The sequence below is a fragment of the Chelonia mydas genome, chromosome 9 (assembly GCF_015237465.2).
Source record: "Chelonia mydas isolate rCheMyd1 chromosome 9, rCheMyd1.pri.v2, whole genome shotgun sequence".
Lineage (NCBI taxonomy): Eukaryota > Metazoa > Chordata > Testudines > Cheloniidae > Chelonia > Chelonia mydas.
In genome coordinates this window covers 21,053,583-21,074,914 of record NC_057855.1, presented here as the reverse complement: position 1 = coordinate 21,074,914, position 21,332 = coordinate 21,053,583, and the positions used below count along the sequence as shown (strand labels likewise).

Below are 21,332 nucleotides of genomic sequence, written 5' to 3'. Positions count from 1 at the left end.
AACCAAGCCTTTTCCAAGACATTTAAAATACATGAGCAACTTTGGTAGCATTCAAGAAACAATTACATTACAATCATTGTAATTGTAATGCAGTTGATTAAACTAATGCACACAATTTCATTTCAAATTACAAGTGCAAATTACCCTTTTTGTACCAACACTGTATTTTTTTTGTATCTTTTATCATATTTTATTTGGCTTCCAGTTGTAGAATGGAAGTCCATTAACACCAGTAATTTTCTTCCTTAATCCAGGAAATTTATCATTGTGGTTAATGAGAATACTTTGCAAAACAGTCTCATTTTGTTGGTTCCCTATTGTTTTTGGTCCTTCCATACAGAAGAATACAATAGAGTGCAATTAAAAAATGTTAAAACAAACAACACATTAAAAAGAAATTAAAAACTTGCCAGGTGTCATTGCATCTCATTCTGTCAGGGGCTGAGGTCTTCCTGCCCGTTGGCTTCCATGAAAGTTGAGAATGCTCAACATCTCTCAGGAGGCATGTGGGAGTTGGCAGGATTGGGCCCATAGTATGTTGTCAATCCTCTTCTTGTTCACTGCTGTCCGTAAGCAGAACAAGAGTCTAAAAACTGAATAGCAAAAAAAGTAGAATGTAAAGATCGCAAATTGTTGCAGACTCTGGGCCAAATTTTGCTCTATTATACTGGTGTAAATCAATTGCCTTCAAAAGCACTTAAGCAGAGTCATTGTGGCTTTACATCAGTGTTACTGAGAACAGAATATATCCCTTTACAAAGGCCTAATCCCCTGTGAAACGATGCAGCTTGTCTGGGGTTCACATACACCCTTCCTTTGTCTCGTCAGGTTTTAAATATTTTGAATTTCAATTTAAAATATGCAGAATTGGGACTGATTAATGGATACACAAACCAATATTATTAAAAATGAACTGACCTTGTTGGGTTGAGGATCTTAGTCCTATTTTCAGCTTAGTAAGCATTAACTTTTAGTGTCGCTCTGAGTGGTTATTATTCCATGATATTGTCAGGATGTGTGGGCTAAGAGTGGGCTATAATGGATTTTACATCAAAACTCCTCTTTGAAATCAACTGGGTGTTCTGCAAAACTGATGAATCAATATGGCCTGGTATGTTTAATAACGTGCTGAGCTTTTTTTATTTCTGAAAGTCATAGAGTGTGAGTGTTGGGGAGAGAAAAGGTAATGTTTAAATTACAAATAGATAGAGGAAGATTACCGTTCCAGCACCTTTTATCAAAGGAGAATTGATTGTTAACTTTAAGAAGGTCTGAAACAAACTAATTCTTTCTTGTCCAATGGCCAAACTGAATTTTGAATGTACTGTAACACGGTAAATGCTGAATCATCAAATGAAATTAATTTCTGGTTTTATTTTCACCAGGATGAGGACCCCTGCAGGGTCCTAGAGCCTGGGCTCCAGCCCAACCCCAGAAGTCTACACAGCAATGAAACATCCCACTAGCCTGATCCCCGTGAGCTTGAGTCGGCTGGCATGGGCCAGCTGCAGGATTTTCTTTGCCGTGTAGACATACCCTCTGTTCACCTGCTATGCTCTCTGGACAAAAATCCAAAGAGCTATTGCTGTAGATAAAAATGTAGACACAATATCCTGTCACCCATACTCATATTGAGTAGTTCTGTATTCCAGGGCAGCACCAGTGGGCCAGATTGCAGGTCACCTCATTCCACGCTACTGTGGATCTCAGCCACCTTTTTTGGCACCATACCATCTAGACCTGCTGGAGACCTATTCATGTGGACTGGGGAGAGGAGGGTACAGGCTGTTATTTTCACAGCTCTCTCTCTCTCTCTCTCTCACACACACACACACATGGTAAAACATAAAATACACTTTTTGGAAGGTTGCAATATAACACTAATTTATTTCTTAGAATCCAGAACCTTAACACACAAGAAAAAAACACCATTAACACATTGAGACAAAACAGGCTGCTCCCTAACTCAGCTTCCATAACAAAACTGGCCTTGCTCTAGGCTGACTCTTTGCAGACTGACTATACAAAACCCAGGTTGCACACTTCCATACTGAGCTCCCTAGCCTGCAAGCAGGACAGGAAACCTCTTCTAAATGTAATTTTAACACAATTTTCAATACACCACACAGGATTGGAGAGTAGGCAGAACATCCTCATGCCATCTCTGCCAGTACTGCAGATCTTTACCTGATTATGGTAATACATTTCAAGGCTATGGCCCCACTGAGGATGCCCAGGAGCCACTATTCCCTGGTGTAGAGTGACTCCAATAGAAACCATGCAGCCAGAAAGTTTGTGGAGTGGACATGTGGTGCAGAAGCAGGGGATGAGGGCTTCTGCATGGATCCCATGGGATCTGTCTGATGGGACAATGGGGAGTAATCTTCACTTGGGAATTCACATGAGAATTTACTTGTAAAAAAGTACTATCCCACAATTTTTAATGTGGGAAGGGTCAATTTGCCCCAGTGATTGGTATTGCTCAGAGTGAATAAGCATAACAGAATTAGACCCATGGTTTGCACAATAATTGTGAAAGAGTGTGTTGTTCTGGCTGTTTAATTTCCTTTGCTAAAAACAATGATAAAGGGGTAAAAAGAACATAAGAATGCTATACTGGTCAGATCAATGGTCCATCTAGCCCAGTATCCTGTCTTCTGATTGTGGCCAGTACCAGATGCTTCTGAGGGACTGAACAGAACAGTGCAATTATCGAGTGTTCCATGCCCTGTATTTGATGTATGCTGGTGAGGTTTTCCTCACTGTTACCATTTTATTTCCAGAACAGGTGCCTGATCAGTAGCTCACTTTTTGGCTTTGGCAATGAGGGTAAGTGAGAACATTCAAATCAAATACGAAAATTAGCATGTAAAATTATATGAACTTTAGTTGTGTATTTATGGAAGACAGTGAATCACATGCAATCTAAACGTCATGAGACAAGCAATAACCTTTGGGATCCTGGCTGTAAATTACATCTCTTATCAGTCGGACTTTCCCAGTTGAAAAGCATTGCTGAGAAACTAAAAATTCTTGCTGCCAGAGTTTGTTTCCAACTTCGAGTCTCCTGGCCTAGTCACATTGAACCTTCCATTGTGTTAAGTCTGTCCTGTCTTTACTTAAAGGCACAGTGCTGTATAATATCACTGAGACACCACCTTTAGCTTCCCTTTTAAAATGAACAAACATGATCGGTGAACTATGCAGTTTCCAAAATTTAAAACAATGAGAGCGCCAAAATGGACCTTGTGTTAAGGGAAAGGGAAACCACTCTTTATAAGACAGTTTTGGGTGTGGAGAAGGAAAAACAAAAAGGAATTAAACATCTTTAAACCAGTTCAAAACTAATTTTCTCTGCAAATATTCCAGGTGAATGCCAAAATGTTCAGCTCATACAATGGGAGCAGGATTGAGCCCTGAAGGTTGATGATAAAGGAAAAATGTGAGTTCTGACATGACCAAAAATACATATTTTTTACAATCAAATATTGTCTACACACTTCACTCAGTTTGACTTGACATTCAATCCCGCTCCTATTGCAATAGAGGAATTTGGTCCTAAATCAATGAAATATATTGCTATTATAATTGGTATTCTTATTTGGCAGCTTGCCAAGTGTTATTGGGGAAAATCATGAAAGAGTCTAAAGCAGGAAAATGATTATATTAGAATCATGCACTTTGCTAAAAATAGATGAAAGCTGGTTATAGAGAGAAAAGGATTACTTGTGGCACCTTAGAGACTAACAAATTTATTTGAGCATAAGCTTTCGTGAGCTACAGCTCACTTCATTGGATGCATCCGATGAAGTGAGCTGTAGCTCACAAAAGCTTATGTTCATAAATGTGTTAGTCTCTAAGGTGCCACAAGTACTCCTTTTCTTTTTGTGGATACAGACTAACACGGCTGCTACTCTGAAACCTGTGGTTAGAGAGAAAGTGGAAATATATGTGAATATAAGAATTGAGGAAGCTGAGGAGGGTACAAGAAGGAATCCAAAGTGAATATATTGTATATTACATTTTCCATACTTTGTTAGACCAAAAATATCTCATAATTTATCCCAGTACAGAAACACAAGTTAAATTTTTCCAAACTGCTCCAAAGTAAAATGATTCTGATGGAACATAACATATACCAAGAAACAAATGAAATTTCTTCTATCAGAATGAAAGTCAGAAGGCTCGGGGGATTAAAGGCAAAAAACAAAACAAACCAAAGAAACAAAAACAACTCACAACTCCCCATCTAAAAAACCTCTTTGAGGATAGTACTCTATGAGAAATCCAAACTAATTCCACTAAAACAAATGGTTTCAGGAATTGGAATTGATGCAAAATCAAATATAAAAGTATTCAAGTGATGCATTTATAGTAGTCGCCATTTGTTAATGGGAGTATACAGCGGTAGCTGAGATACACAGTTTTGCTATATACTTAACAATATATCTGCAGTTACTACATGATGACAATTGGCAAATATTAACATTTAAGTGGCTTCTGCTGTAAATGACACTTTCCAAATATTACAATAGAGTGAGAGGCCCTGTTTATGACAGTTATCTATGGATCTTCTACACAATTTGGATGTTGGAAATATATTTCTGGCTTGGATATGTACAGGAAAGGGTCAAGGTGTGAAAACTATACTACCATTCCATCCCTAGAGGTGATCCCTCTTGCTAAGGGCAAAAGCACTTAACTTGGTTAGCATTTATAGAGTACTTCTCCTCTCTAAATCTCAGAGCACTTTACAAAGTAGGGTAAGTATAATTACTGTCTATGGACACTGAGCCACAAAGAGGTGAAGTGACATGCTTAAGGTCATACAACAAGTCTGTGGGAATGTCAGGAATAGAACCCAGGTTTCATGATTTCAGTAGCCCCTGGTTTAGCCACTAGACACTAGGAAAGGGGCTTGCCTAGACCCCGCCTGTTTTGTGGTGCATAATTCATACTCTAGAGCTGTCAATCTGACACATTTCACCAGCCCAGACTTACCAATACATTAGGAAATGTGAGATTTTTGCCTTATTCTCACTGGCTTTCTTACACTTACGCACACTCGCTACAGTTTATTTCTTCACCTTTCCTGTAGACACTGAAAGATTGTGGGGTTAAGATAAACAAGACCATTCCCTTACTTTGCAAAACCCTACACATACCTAAGTAGAAAATCTCAGTGACTGTTAAATCCTGGGGGTGAAATCCCGGTCCCACTGAAGTGAATGATAAAATTCACATTGACTTCAATGCAGCCTGGGACTTGAGTGAGGAGCGGCATGCATCTCTCACACTGCTCATCATGAACAATCTCCAAGTGTTTCTTCCCTTCTGCTCTTCTCATCTGACCCTGGGGTGCAGCAAATAGCATGCCATAAATTCCTATCTGTCTGGAGTAGCATAAAGGATTGTGTAAGCATCTTCTGAAAAGCATTGCTTTGCAAGGAGAGTCCTTTATGCTTGGCAGGCTGGTAGTAGGGGCCTGGAGAGTAGCCAGGAAAGGGCCAGGTGAAGAGCAGCGTCCCAGCCTGCGGGCAACATTTGCATTTCCTCAAATTTCAGTGTCATTCTAGTTACTTTGAGGAGAATTCACCAATCTCACTTTCTCTCTGTCACAGTGGCCCATCTCATTGGTTACAATAAAAGTAATTAAAGAAATAAAACAGATTACTGCCTGATTGAGAATAAGATTGGCTTTTCCAATGTGCCATCCTGGGCGGGTATTCCTGATAAAGGGAACATTCATAAGGTAGGAGATAACAAACATTGCTTCACTTTATCTTCAGTATGGCTTTTGCAATGAAATTATGGAGTTTAAAAGGTGCTATTAGTATAATTTAACCTCAAAAAAATCCAAGTGTATTTAATGAATGTGTAATTGTAAGAAGACTGTTCTATTCCCCCACCCCAGAATAAAAGCGCAAAATGTTATTCAAACAACAAAGAAACACAGCCATCTGCCCATTATTTAAAGTCTTTTGGTTGTGGATAAACTTCTGTTGTGAACTAGAATATCTGAATTCAGTTATTCAGGGACAAAAACAAAAGTACAGTTGCATTACGAGTATACAGCTGTGAGATATATGCTAACATTTCATGGACATTTAGACCCAATAAAGGATAGATGTGCTAAACTTGACATCATTACAGCGAAGAATAATTGCTCTCAGTTTGGGTCTATTGTGAAATATAAACGTCAAGTGAGTATATTAGAGTGAATTATTTTAGAGCAATTGGAAAGAAATCTAATATAATGAAAAACAAACAATTTCACATTTATTAAAATGTATTTACATATATTAACATCTTTATTTTAGTAACACCTTTGCCCATTGTAATACAGGGTTCAGCAGTCTAATTATCAGCCCTATTTTCAAGGGTATAAAACTCGGACTTTAAAATTCACCACTAGCTGAAACATATACAAGCTCAGAGCATCTAGGCAATTTATTTTATTTGTATTCATTTTATGATAGATTATCATGTAAATCCATTCATTTGAATTTGGCCACTTAAATGTACAGTATCTCTGTTTTTAGAAATAGTCACAGAAACTCGTTGTGCCTGTCAAACTCTCAAATGATTTTGATTTGAAAAATTTCATTTTTTTTCTAAAGATAATTAGGCTACAATTTGGCAACTTGGCATAATTAAGCTATTTTGGCAATGAATTAAATATATTTCATGCCATTCAGATTTTTAAATAAGAAATAAAAATAAAACACAACTACTTCTGACATTTAATAGGAAAGCAGAAATTGCCATAGTGGATCAGCCTCATGGTCCAGCTAGCCCCGTATCCTGGCTCCGACAGTGGACAGAACCAGCTGCTTCAGAGGAAGGTGCAGGAAATTCTGCTTTAAGCAATTATGGAAAACCCCCCATCTAAGTTAAAGTTTCCTCCTAATGTCCAATAGCTAGAAGTTGGCTTTGTGCTGAAACATGAAGGTTTATATACCTTCTGACACTCTACGGGGTAAAAATCTGCCCTCATTGAAATCAATGGGAGTTTTGCCATTGGTTTCAGGGGGCCAGGATTTCATGATAGGTGTTTTTAATCTTTATTATAATAGCTCTTGCTCTTCGTGTTATAATAACTACATTAAAAGTCGTCCAATGTCTAACTTGAAAAAAAGTCATGGAATTAAAAATTAAAATAAATGCTTTATGCTTTATGCACATTGTAGCCTTTGTGTTCCCAAACTCATGCCTAAGAGACAGACAGTCAGCAAGTGACATGGTATTTCTTCACTTTTGTGGGATGAAGATAGGCCCTACAGATATTATTTTGCATATTTTATTTATGATCCTATAATGTGCACAGAAATGAACTGACAATTCAGATACTGCTGTATTGTTCTGCTTGCTAGCTCCTAGGAGTAACCTGACAGTGCAAATGCTATTGTGCTGCTGTTCTGGTTGCAGGTTTGTAGCAATTGTAAGTTATGGGTTTTCCAAAGCATCCTGCCAGGTGTTTAAATTGACGTTCTGCTCTAATGAACCACACAAGCCCTTACTTTGCTAATTGCCTGAGTTACAGTGCTCTGTACAAAGCCATGGATTGTTCTTAGACATTTGGAGTATAAAGGAGCAAGGATATCCTGAAAAAGGAAGTGGCTGATGACCTTTCACATCTTGCATTAATCTGTTGCTAACATCTTAGAAACAGTCGCCCTCTGTTCTGTTCTTGGCTGGTGCTGAACCTGCTGCTTTGAGGTAGATGTATTATTATCAGCTTCTTGGCTCAAAAGCCGCTCACCGCATTGTGACTAGATGGGCACTAAGAGGTACTTATGCTCTGCAGTTCTAGGTTATTTCCCCTGGGATGATCAGAGCAAGTTTTGAAACAGTAACTATGGGACGGGAGCTGCAGAGTGCCTTCTGGAAGGTGAAGAGTGGTCCCAAGTTTTGCTGAAGTTATGTCAGTTTTAGGGTACCTTGTCAGATCAGATCATACTCGCACATTAGACAGTGACTGCCCCTTGAGGTGTGCATGCCAGCCTTGGTTGCATGATCAGACAATATGAAATTTACTCACTGCACCAAATAAACATTCTGAGCATTTCATTATCTAATCTGTTTTCTCTTTTTAGACAACACTCAGGGAAGTAAGGGTGGAGTAAAAATCCTTCCCTACTAAACCTCTGAGGGTGACACATAGGACGAAGTGGGTACTGTGTGTTTATTAATCCTTCACCTGATCAGGTGGACAGGCAGAGTGGGGCCTGGGTGGAGCTTTGGCTCTGATATCCACCTGCCCACACACCAGCCAGCATACCTAAACCAGCAACAGATTACTGCCCTTCTGGAACAAATGGGAACCAAGGAAGGAACAAAAAGAAAAGGAGGACTTGTGGCACCTTAGAGACTAACAAATTTATTTGAGCATAAGCTTTCGTGGGCTACAGAGCCTGATTCACAATTCCTTCCTTGGCTGCTCCTGGGGCAGTACATCTACACACTAGTCCTTAAAGTGAGACCCAAAGTCTCTTTCTTGCCCTTAATATAATATTGAAATGTAATTGGCTTAGGGTTTCTGCATGAATTGCATCACGTAGGCCAGAAGCTCCTAAACTGTTGTTGGCGGACGCCTGGTGGTCTGGGAGGTGCTAACTGCGTATGTGATGCTGGCTCTTCTCCTGGTTTGCAGCTAGAGACACAGAACAAATGGAAGGGTGAGACAGCCTGTCAACCTAGACAGTAAGGCTGGTTGAAAACGTTCAGTCTAAACTATTTTTTGATGGAAAATTGGGTTTTTGGATGAAATGATTTTTTTTCATAAAAAGTGTCTGCTTTCTGTGGATTTTTTTTTGTCAGAAACCAAACACCTAAAAATGGAAAGAGTCTGTCTGAAAACCAAGATTTAGAGATGCTGCTGCCATGCTTTATGGCAATTGCAGTTCAGTTGCTTCCTGTCTCCATTGTTCTGTATGGGCCAGATTCTTCAGCTGAACTGCAGGCCCTGTGATGCACTGTGGACAGGTACTCCCATGATGCAGTGCATCCCCGCCCCAGAGGGGGCCGTTGGTGTGAATCATGGTCATTGTAGTCTAACCGGGGAGCCCAGCTTCTAGAAGAGAATGGGTAAGGTACCATACAGCATTTTATATTGAAATATTTTGGTTTTCAGCTGAAGTATTCAGTGTTCAAATATCTGCTGAAAATTATAATTTTCCATGGAAAATTTAGATGAAAATGAATTTTGTTTTTGTTTTCATCAGAATTTTCTGTAGACAGAACTCATTCGACTGAGGACAGCAAAAAATACGTCAATGCTTTCCTAGTGTTAGCTTTCAGTGTAAGGAACTGCTATAGTTTCCACTGCAATGTTATGACATTAGTTAGCAAGAGGGGAGATAGTCTTCATATTAACCAACTGGATGTGAGGTAGTCAACACAATCGTTGAACGGAAGGAAAGAGGGAGTCCACAAGACCATCCCTCTTTTGAAATGTGGTCCACACTATGAAAATGTTTGCAACCCCCCTATTTAGGCTCCCCTTCTTTGCTTAAGCAATTAGCCATATGAAAGATAAGGAAACCGAGATGAAAATTTAGACCAAGATGGAGTACGTAATTGGAAAATCTTACCTTCTTTGAAACATTTACTTCAGACCGCTTGGAATACTTAGGGTGTAATTTTGTTTCCACTTATTCCTTTAAAGCAAAGCCTTTCAAAGCAGGTAATTGTGCTTGACTCTGAAGTCATTATTGAAGTCTCTCTAATCATTTCAGTACATCACACACTTCAGAATTTGGCTTTTCTGTATTTTTGGAGCCACCCTGCATGGTCTTGATCATTCATCCCTTGCACCAGATGTTTCTCAAGCTTTATAAGAAATATTGCAGTGTTATTAGGTCGAGGAAAAGCTGCAGAGAGAAATGGGGCTCAAGCCCATTGTTTCTCTCCACTTGGGAAGGGGTTTATGGGTTAGATCTTGAAAAATCCCAATGACAAGAACAGTCCCATTGGAATCCCAGGAAAATCCCAACTGAAATCAGAGGGACTACTCAAATGATTGTGTTTTGCAGAATCTGACTCGATGTTTGGAGGAAGGGAGTACCCATGAGTCCTTTGTAAATATGTGGATTTATCTTCTACAGACAAAAAGCCAAGGGGCAATTTCTGCTCTCATGTGTACTCATACACCCCACATTGAAGTCACTGGGGCACTAGTGTAACTGAGAAGAGAATTGGTCCCAAGTGCTCAGATAACACAAAAGCAGAGTTCTTGGGTGTCTGCTTCCTTCTCCATTTGCCTTTCCCATCTTGGTTATCTGAAGGAGGCTGTTTTATCCAGCAACTTGCAGAGATACAGAAGCCCCTATGAATGCAATGGCTTTAGTACACTTATTCAAAACAAAAACCATTTGCCATTCGAGTTAAAAGAGTAAAATGTATTTATTCATCTAGGAGAGTCAGCATTTCAGGGGTAAGTCACAATTTCAGATCTACCTGAGCTTTTGCATATATTTCCTCCTCTCCTCTTGCAGCTTCCTAGCTACTGCTTGCTAGCATCTCTCCTTTTCCTTTACAGGGAGCTGGGGCGCAGCTACCTCCAGCTGTGATGAAATATCTGTCAGGCTTCAGCTTCTTGCTCTGAAACCACTACTACCAACTCCTTCTTGCCTCCAAGGTTTTCTCCACAATGAGGGCTAGAAAACATACTTAAAAAGCCAAAATTCTCATGCCATCTCTTGATACCAGGAACTGGGATTCTATGACAGACACCAAATGTTGGCAGAGTTGGCAACACTGGTAGCCATGGTCACACTTAGAGAGCCTGGTTCTGTACCACATTATGCCAGTTTTATGCCACTTGACATCTCGGGGGATGTCAAGTTTGCTACTGGAACGTGCTAGCCTGAGACAATATTTCTTGTTTTAAATATAGAATGTCTCATTCTGGTTGAATCTTTTGAAACAGCATTAGCTTTGTTAGTGTGATCACTCTAGATTTCAAGCAGAAAGGACTGGTTTTGCTAGTTTCAAATTACTGATACTTCACTGTGTTCTAATTGCTTCAGTTAGGTTGCTAAGCAGAAGAATAATGAGATGTAAAAACCTTCAATAAACTTTCTTTTCAAATTAGAGATGGCATAGAAAGTATCTAACAGGATGTCAAATATTTCCCCCTCTAACTTTGTTTGTGGCATTTATACTTTCTTCATCTGTTACAAAGATAAGTCTTGCATTAGGACAAAGCCTACATCCTCCCAGTGTGTCCCACTTGAAACCTCTGAGATTTCTGGAACTATTGCTGAGAGCTGGGCACCTAGCAGTACTGTCTTTTTGTGTCTCTTTACAAGAGGAATGTATCTACTCATTATAAAATGCAGGGTCGCACAGCAGGAACTCTTAACTTCTTTTACTTTCCACATCACTTAATGCCAGTCTGATAAGTTGGCCTAGGTAGAGGGCCTCTGTAGCTGCATAGGGCCCACACTGAAATCAATGGGGCTCTGTACAGATACAGGGGTCTCTCCTCATAGATCAACTGACAAGATCAGGGCCGTGAGCTGTTTTTAATTAAGAAGAAACCTGCCTATCTGACAAAAATTTTACTTTTGCTCTTTTACTCTTTGCTGTTTATATGTCAAGCTTCTTCTCTCGGATTTAAAAAGAAAAGGCTTACAGGGAGAAGTGCAGGAAAAGCAATAACGAATGCAAAACAAACGAACCTGACAGGGAAATTGCTACTACCAGAAACCTGCTGCAATGCTTTATAATTGCATTAATCTTTTCTTACAGCAACAAAAATGTGGCGTTTACCTGGGCACAGTGCCACCTTCATTATACTGATTGCTGCTGCTGTTCGCACAGAGGCGAAAGCTACCCTGGCTGAAAAGTTTACTAAGATAAAGTCTCCAGAGATAGAGGTCACTGATGGCTTTGACACATCCATTGTGCCACCCACTGAAGAAAGTCCGTTCACAGAAATATCGGAAACAAGTGAAATGCCGGTGGAGTTATCCACGCTGAACTCGGCCTTCAGAACGGCCACCACTCTGTTTCCCTTTGAAAACTTTACTCTTGACACAGCCGATTTCTTTTTTAATTGCTGTGATTGCTGTACCCCTGTGTCAGGTGAGAAAGGGGAACCAGGAGAGCATGGACTGCCAGGTAGGGGAAAGCATTATTATCATTATTCATTTCTCAAGAGGCAGTATCAGCTGTAGCATATGAACTAAGACAAAAGTGGCAATGATTCTCCAATTTTATTAAGTCTTGAATAAATTCTCTTGCAGGCCAGATCATCATGCTATGGTGATTTACACCAGCTGAGGATTGGGCATAATGGATTCATATTACATATAATATCAGATAAAAATCTAATTATTCTTAAATGCTACATTAAAACAATGCTAACTTAGGGCCCAAATCTGTAAGTCCCTCACATGTGGAACTCCAATTAAAATCAGTGTTCTGCATGTAGAGGTCTTACAGGACTCAGGTTTACACACAAAACTAAGGAGAATCAGAGTTACTGTTACACACAAACTCCTGGACAATACTCCATCTTCCTCTGCCTCTCTCTCCCTTTGTATTGTAGAAATCCCAGAAAACTGTACAATATTACATTTCATTTATGTTGTTGTTACAGAGAGAAGGGTATGATTATTGTGTTCTATTATTTTTTTTAACTGAGTGTTAATAGATCAGCTGGCACTAGGCAACCCACAGAAGAAAACAATGTCCTTGCACTGAGGGTATCTTACAATCTGTAACAGACAGACTATACAAAAAGTCCACTAAGACAAAGGACTGTTGTACTTACATCATCCTTATTGCTTTATAATTGAGTTATACCTGGGATTTGAAAAGAGAAAGAGTGGCCATTCGGAGAAGGACAGATCACCCCAAAAAGCCTTAACCTTCCCCCCAGTTTTAATTTTCCTTATTTCCCTGGTTTGCCAGACACTTAAAGCATAGAAATTAAAAATAGAGAAAACCTGATCGTCTACCCAATCCCTCCACCAGCCAATGCAATATTTTCTTCCATGGTGTCTGCAGTCTGATTTTATGTCTTCCAAGCAGTGAGACTTTTACTACCTCTCTTAGGAGACTACTCAACAGAGAAATATGATTTAGTAGCTAGGAAAATGTTCCCAATATTCAGTCTGAATTTCCCTTTGCTCATGTTGATCCCTTTAGTCCTTTCATATCCTCTTGGAACCCCACAGACATTTCCTCTCCCTGCACTTTTGTCTTCTAATAGTTGCAGATTGTTTTTCATATTCCCTTTAGCATGGTTTTGTGACCCTTCATGCTACCTGAAAGTAGTTCTGTGTTTTTCTACAGGGTTAGATAATAATTAGTAATAAAATCCCTGACCCTTTCTTGGAAACAGGGAAGTTCAATGCAAAAGACAATAAAGGCTCCAAATTTTAAATATGATTAATTTGCTCAACAGAGTCTCTATAAATACCCTATAAATATTTGTATAAGAGCTATATATTTTGTAACCTAATATATTGTATATTATGTAACGTTACTTTTTATTATTAAAATACACACCCAGATAGGGCCTGATTCTGACACCTTTACATTGAGCAGGACCTTAATCTGCAAGTATTCATGTTTATTTTAATGGCACTACTTTTGGAGAGAGATACTTTTCATCAGAGTAAAGGTGGTAGAATCACACCTAGAGCTTTTAAATATACTGTATTCAAGGGACTCTAGTCTCCCATTGTTAATAAGGGACAACATTGTATTAGCTATAGAGGGAGTTCTATGCATACATCTCCTGAGCACTGATGGAAGAAGAGCTCATGTCAAGTTGTTTGTATTGTGACAATGAACAGGGCCAGATGTGCACTAGCTATCCCTATTTTTTAAAGCTTAATGTAAATTAAACCACCGAGTATCTTGCTTGCTTGTCTTTCTGACGTTTCTCACAATATGTGGATCTGATCTGCCCAATTACCATACTTGCATTTGCAGATTAAAAAAAAAGAAAGAAAGGGGGCGGAGTTAATTAGATATAGGCTGTCTTCAGATGCATTTAAATACTGGATACACAAATTCTGATGTAATCTGTGTGTTTGGGCTTCTATAGCTGTATAGCAGTTGAAAGCTGTTTTTCAAGCTAAGAGACCTCCAAACTCAAAAATCAAGGTCTTAAAGATGGCATGGGGATTTGTACACTATGTGAAAGACAAAGGTCCATGAACCAGTCAATAGATGTATCATGAAATATAAACTGGGATTTTCATAGCTGACGAGAGAGTTTAGCCACACAGTTCCCATTAATGTCAATGCCAGCTGTATGGCTAACCCACCTAATTGCCTACGAACAATTACATTGTTTTTCATCTGTGAAGGAAATATGACTCAGTCCTGAGCCCTGCTCTGCTTCTTTTGTATCACTCCTATGACGCAAAGGAAAATACTCAGTTCTTCTCTGTTTCCACAAAGCACCCATCAGTATGTGGCAACCCCCATCATTTGTGGTTTATTACCTAACTAACATTCATAGGTCACTTTATAAAGTTCATCCTTTTCAGTCACTGTGAAGATAGAATTCCATTGCCTAATGAATTTTCAAATGCTCATTTTCCAGGTCCTAAAGGAGAGATGGGAGACACTGGCCCTCAGGGCCTACCAGGAATTCCTGGACTTCAAGGTCCAAAGGGCTTCAAAGGAGACAAGGGTGAGGAACAGTAGCTGCTCATTTCAAAAGCACATGAGATTTTTTTTTGCTCATATATTTTCTAAAGCAATTGAAATGTCTTGATACAAATTAATACCTTGTAATTCCCATAGCCTGTAATACCGTAAACCAATAACTTATAACAGCACAAAATAAAAATGGATATTCACAAAAGCCTATCCAAAGCTCATTGAAGTTCTAGCTCAATGGGCTTTGGATCAGGCCCATGTGTAGTAAAGAAAGCAACAGGCAGGCATAAAAGCAGCTTTTAAAAGTTAAATCTCTCAGACCAAATTGACTGCACGCAACAAGAGAGTGGAATTTAGTTCATTAGCTGTAACTTCATGCAAAGACTCCCATTCACTTTAATATTCTTTGGACCAGGCCCTCGGTGGTCACTCTACTATCATGTATCACTCTAAGTATGGCCCAGCAGTTTCTTGTTCATGGAGAAAACATATTTTTAAAAACATGTTTAAAAAGTTGGTCCCCTAAACTAACTGTTATTTAGAGCAATGCTTCTCTGTTTGCAACAGTGTGATTTTTGGTATCCCTAAACACTTAGCACCTACACTTGAATAATCACTTGTCCCGACGATGGGTGCTGTAGATGAAACAAACTTATTCATAGATATTAAGGTCAGAAGGGACCATTATGATCATCCAGTCTGACCTCCTGCACAAGGCAGGCCACAGAATCTCACCCACCCACTCCTGTAATAAACCTCTCACCTATGTCTGAGCTATTGAAGTCCTCAAATCGTGGTTTAAAGTCTTCAAGGAGCAGAGAATCCTCCAGCAAGTGACACAGGCCCCATGCTACAGAGGAAGGCAAAAAACCTCCAGGGCCTCTTCCCATCTGCCCTGGAGGAAAATTCCTTCCTGACCCCAAATATGGCAATCAGCTAAACCCTGAGCATATGGGCAAGATTCACCAGCCAGATACCCAGGAAAGAATTCTCTGTAATAACTCAGATCCCACCCCATCTAGCATCCCATCACAGGCCATTGGACCTATTTACCATGAATAGTTAAAGATCAATTAATTGTCAAAATAACGTTATCCCATCATACCATCTCCTCCATAAACTTATCGAGTCTAATCTTAAAGCCACATAGGTCTTTTGTCCCCACTGCTTCCCTTGGAAGGCTATTCCAAAACTTCACTCCTCTGATGGTTAGAAACCTTTGTCTAATTTCAAGTCTAAACTTCCCAATGACCAGTTTATTTCCATTTGTTCTTGTGTCCACATTGGTACTGAGCTTAACTAATTCCTCTTCCTCTCCGGTATTTATCCCTCTGATATATTTATAGAGAGCAATCATATCTCCTCTTAACCTTCTTTTAGTTAGGCGAAACAAGCCAAGCTCCTTGAATCGCCTTTCATAAGACAGGTTTTCCATTCCTTGGATCATCCTAGTAGCCCTTCTCTGTACCTGTTCCAGTTTGAATTCATCCTTCTTAAACATGGGAGACCAGAACTGCACACAGTATTCCAGATGAGGTCTCACCAGTGCCTAGTATAACGGTACTAAAACCTCCTTATCTCTACTGGAAATACCTCTCCTGATGCATCCCAAGACCGCATTAGCTTTTTTCATGGCCACATCACATTGGCGGCTCATAGTCATCCTATGATCAACCAATACTCCAAGGTCCTACTCCTCCTCCGTTATTTCTAATTGATGTGTCCCCAGCTTGTAACTAAAATTCTTGTTATTAATGCCTAAATGCATAACCTTACACTTTTCAGTATTAAATTTACTCCTGTTACTATTACTCCAGTTTACAAGGTCATCCAAATCTTCCTGTATGATATCCGTTTCTCTCTCTAAATTGGCAGTACCTCCCAGCTTTGTATCATCTGCAAACTTTATTAGCGCACTCCCACTTTTTGTGCAGAGGTCATTAATAAAAAGATTAAATAAGATTGGTCCCAAAACTCATCCCTGAGGAACTCCACTGGTAACCTCCCTCCAGCCTGACAGTTCACCTTTCAGTAGAACCCGATGTAGTCTCCCTGTTAACCAATTCCTTATCCACCTTTCAATTTTCGTATTGATCCCCATCTTTTAAACTTTCACTAATAATTCCCCATGTGGCATGGTATCAAATGCCTTACTGAAATCTAGGTAAATTAGATCTACTGCGTTTCCTTTGTCTAAAAAATCTGTTACTTTCTCAAAGAAGGAGATCAGGTTGGTCTGGCATGATCTACCTTTTGTAAAACCATGTTGTATTTTGTCCCATTTACCATTGACCTCAATGTCCTTAACTACTTTCTCCTTCAAAATTTTTTCCAAGACCTTGCATACTACAGATGTAAAACTAACAGGCCTGTAGTTACCTGGATCACTTTTTTTTCCCTTTCTTAAAAATAGGAACTAGGTTAGCAATTCTCCAATCATACGGTACAATCCCTGAGTTTACAGATTCATTAAAAATTCTTGCTAATGGGCTTGCAATTTCATGTGCCAATTCCTTTAATATTCTTGGATGAAGATTATCTGGGCCCCCCGATTTAGTCCCATTAAGCTGTTCGAGTTTCGCTTCTACCTCAAATATGGTAATATCTACCTCCATATCCTCATTCCCATTTGTCATGCTACCATTATTCCTAAGATCCTCATTAGCCTTATTAAAGACTGAGGCAAAGTATTTGTTTAGGTATTGGGCCATGCCTAGATTATCCTTGACCTCCACTTAGAGAGTTGTGTGCAATACAAAAGAGAGGAAAAAGTCAAGCATGGTCCCATTCGGAATATATGCATTAACCATAGGTACCCAATCAGGTTGTGCATCCTCTTTTAAGCCATCCTCTGATTAAGAGGTTTGTCTGTGTGGTTATTGGTTCTATTAATCATTTGCCGTGGAAACCTGTGTTCAAATCTCAAGTGAAAATGAGTTTGATGGTCATCGCAGAGTTCTCATTTTGCATGTCACTAAACTACCACACACTGGACACAATTTAGCTCAATTGCCTGTTTCTGTCCAAAGAAACTAGAAGAGTGCAGGAGGACTGAATTCTATTGGCAGAGCTATAAGTGGTTGCTTGCACAGCATTTGCATGCATCATACTTTGCTAAAGCCAGTGCAGTTAATCTCTCTTTTCAATAAGTACTGAATGCACTTGAACATTTTTTCAGGCAAAAAAAAAAAAAAAAAGATGACATCAGAGTGTGATTCAATCAATGTCCTCTGCTACGATGTCCCCTCTTGATTAATGCTTTTTAGGTCTGTCAAACTAAAATGACAATACTGAGTCTAGTGGCTGTCAGCCTCTCTTTCGGGCCATTAAATGACAGTAAATGCCCTCCCCATCCGACATTACTGATTGCATACAGTTACTTATTTCTCAGGCATTAAGATGAACCGGATAACTACAGAAGTACAACACGATGGGTAGTCTGATGGGTGCTGGTGTTTTGGAGTTTTCAGTTAAGGGGTCCCAAGAAACTTTCTTAGAACTGTCATTTTTTAAGTTCATTTTTACTACAGGAAAGAGAGAGTGACACACACACACAAATGGTGTAAGCCCCATGCCACATAAAGAATGTTTTGCTACAAATAATATACATAGCAGCATATTAATGGTAACAATGTCTTAGGAGATAAAGGAGAACATGGTGACCAAGGAACAAATGGAATTCCAGGGTATCCAGGCAAACCTGGAGAACAAGGTATGTAAGGCTACACCAGAGTACTCAAGAACATTGATCTATCTTCCTCTTAATCTGGTTTTCTAATATTTAATCTGTTTTTTCCCAATCTGGAATTCACTACTTAGTTTTTATTCAGTCCACATTCAGGAACAACTCACTATAGTGAGTGGGAGCTATGTGTGAGTAAGAACTGAATGTGGACTTTAGTATTTAAATCACAGTCGACATTCTAAATTATGTTGTTTATCTGTCACCTTCCTGTCTACCTATGGTGCAGTTTGAATCATTTCATTTTGTTAAGTGTGTAGATAGTATAAACTATAGCCTGTCCTAGTGTATGATAGAAACAGGGCCCAACGGAAACCATCCAACTGAAACTGAAACCACCCAGGCATATCTTTGAGCAACCAACCAAACTAATAATTTTTGGAGTGAGGGGTGGCGGGACGGTGGGAGGGGGAAGGAAGAGACTCTGTGTGTGTGTGTGTGTGTGTGTGTGTGTGTGTGTGAGAGAGAGAGAGAGAGACAGAGCGTTCCTATAGGGGAGTATGTTCCACCTGGAAAATGTATTGGAGATGGGATTTGTTGCAATCTGGAGCATTCTGAAGGCAAGAAAAGTTATTCTTCAGTGAAAAGTAACTTTATGAGCCAGAGATAAAATTCACCCCTGGCAGTGATACTTTCAGCCATATTTAGATAGTGTGAAAGACCCCACCAGAGACAGATCAGATCCTCTGGTGCAGCCTAATGGCACAGAATGAACAGGGATGTGTGTGCAAATGTGGTTTAAAACTCTGCTCTCTGCTGCTCTGTGCAGGCCTGTCATCCCTGGGCTGCATTAGAGGAGTCTTAGGGTGCAATCCAAGGATCAGCACAGTGTAAAGTTGTCCTGACCACCGGCTTTCCTGAAGCCACAACCTTTTTTCTCTGCTGCCTTGACAGTCAGGAGAGTGTGTGGTGTAGGAGTTGCTACACTGGCTCTATGGCACCAGAGGATGACCCTCACACTGGGGCAATCTTCCTTTGGTTAAGATGGCTTTAAAGCCAGATCACACCAGCAGATAGATGGCACTGGAGAGTCTTGCCCTGTATAGAATACAGGTATTTTATCAATTGCTTTTAATATTGTGGATTTAGTGTTTTCAATTGTATTTCGCCCCTCAAATTTATGGTAAATGCATTTAAAAAACGGACTTACTATTTCTGCCTTTTTTTCTTCTTTGATTCCACTTTCTTTTTCTTGCCATATACCTTGGCACTGTTTTTAAAGTCATCACTTCTCTCTTTTCCATCAAGTTGGCTTCCACCCCACATACTCAGTGTTGCATTCTCTTTGGTCTTCTCCATGTTCTCAGTCTCTTTCTCTGTCCTCATCTTTTATTCCTATTCTCTTTTGTTTTCTAATTGCCTTCCGAAGCCTCCTTAGCCTCTTACTCCTCCCTCTTCCCTTTTCTAACCTCTCCTCTCAACATCTTCCTCCTCTTGCCTCAGTTCCACTTGTTCCTATCAAATCCACTCAGCCCACGATGACTCCCCTCCCTCAAATCCACTGCCACCCTCACTCAACACACAAATTACTCCCTCCACTCACTCAACCCACTCCAGAGGAAAACAGAAAGAAAACATTGAGAATGGAACATACAGTCTACTTTTTAACCACAAGCACATGGCATTTACATCTGCTTCTGATAGCCCCTACTTAGCACAGTGACCAGCCCAAGGCTAGTAGTGCTGCATGGTTTGAGGTATTTATTCTTTCTTGTGACTCTTTATTTCGATCTTTTTTTTAACAGGTGAAGCTGGAGTTAAAGGAGATAAAGGAAACTCTGGCCTTCCTGGAATGAAGGGACAGAAGGGAGTGAAGGGGGACACTTGTGAGAATGGGACCAAAGGAGAGAAGGGAGAAAAGGGAGAGCTGGGCTTACAGGGGCTAGATGGGGAAAATGGAGATAAAGGGGAAAAGGGAGACCTGGGCAAAAAGGGGGATTGTGGGGAGCCAGGGGAGAGAGGAGAGAGGGGAGGGAAAGGGGAAGCTGGAATAAAAGGGGAAAAAGGCAGCAAAGGAGACACTGGAGTTGAGGGTATTCCTGGGATGAATGGACAACAGGGAGAAAAGGGTGAGCCAGGTAGTAAGGGTGAAAAAGGGGACTTGGGACCAGCTGGTGTGATGGGACCTCTTGGACCAAAGGGAAATCCTGGTAGTAAAGGGGCACGAGGAGCTAGTGGAAAGAAAGGCTCCAGAGGTATCAAAGGCTCCAAGGGTGATAACTCAAAAGTCCGAAGATCAGCTTTCAGTGCTGGCTTGTCAAAGTCTTTCCCTCCACCAAATGTCCCTATTAAATTTGACAAGATTTTGTACAATGACCAGGAAGATTATAATCCTTCTACAGGCAAGTTCAATTGTAGCATTCCTGGAGCGTATGTCTTTGCTTATCACATGACGATCAGAGGGCGGCCTGCTCGAATCAGCATTGTGGCACAAAACAAGAAGATAGTCAAAACCCGTGAAACACTTTATGGTCAAGAGATAGACCAGGCATCTTTCCTGATCATTTTGAAATTAAATGCAGGAGATCAGGTTTGGTTGGAGGTTGGACGGGATTGGAATGGGATCTATGTCAGTGCTGAAGATGACAGCATATTTACAGGGTTTCTTTTGTATCCAGATGATATTTTTGAGACCCTCGCATAAATATATGATGATAAACACATGACTAAGAAACATAACATTTATTTCACTCTGATTGTTAGCAGGAGGTGGAGGGAGAAGGGTGAAGGAGAAAGAAAGTGTCACTTTAGTGAAATAGATGTCATAATCTTTCTATACAAATATCTATATTTGTAATAAACTGATTAATTTTAACTAAGGACCCCCAAAAGATACAGCCACCCTCTATGGTGAGGCCTAATTGTCATGATCATATAAGGAAATATTACACAAATGCATTCAGGAAGATACAGATCCCAAAGAGATTTTATTTATACTTCAGACCCATGCTAGATCATCAAA

General features: G+C 39.9%; 1 protein-coding gene across 1 annotated transcript in view; it reads left to right on the top strand.

The window, feature by feature from the left end:
* Window positions 1-21,332, top strand: part of OTOL1 (otolin 1) — a 29,340-nt gene extending 8,008 nt beyond the window's left edge. Inside the window, exons 4-7 of the mRNA XM_043522540.1 lie at window positions 11,755-12,126; window positions 14,570-14,659; window positions 18,269-18,340; window positions 20,116-21,332. Coding sequence (XP_043378475.1) covers window positions 11,755-12,126; window positions 14,570-14,659; window positions 18,269-18,340; window positions 20,116-21,014 — 1,433 coding nt within the window. The 3' untranslated portion in view covers window positions 21,015-21,332. The remainder of the gene's footprint in view (window positions 1-11,754; window positions 12,127-14,569; window positions 14,660-18,268; window positions 18,341-20,115) is intronic.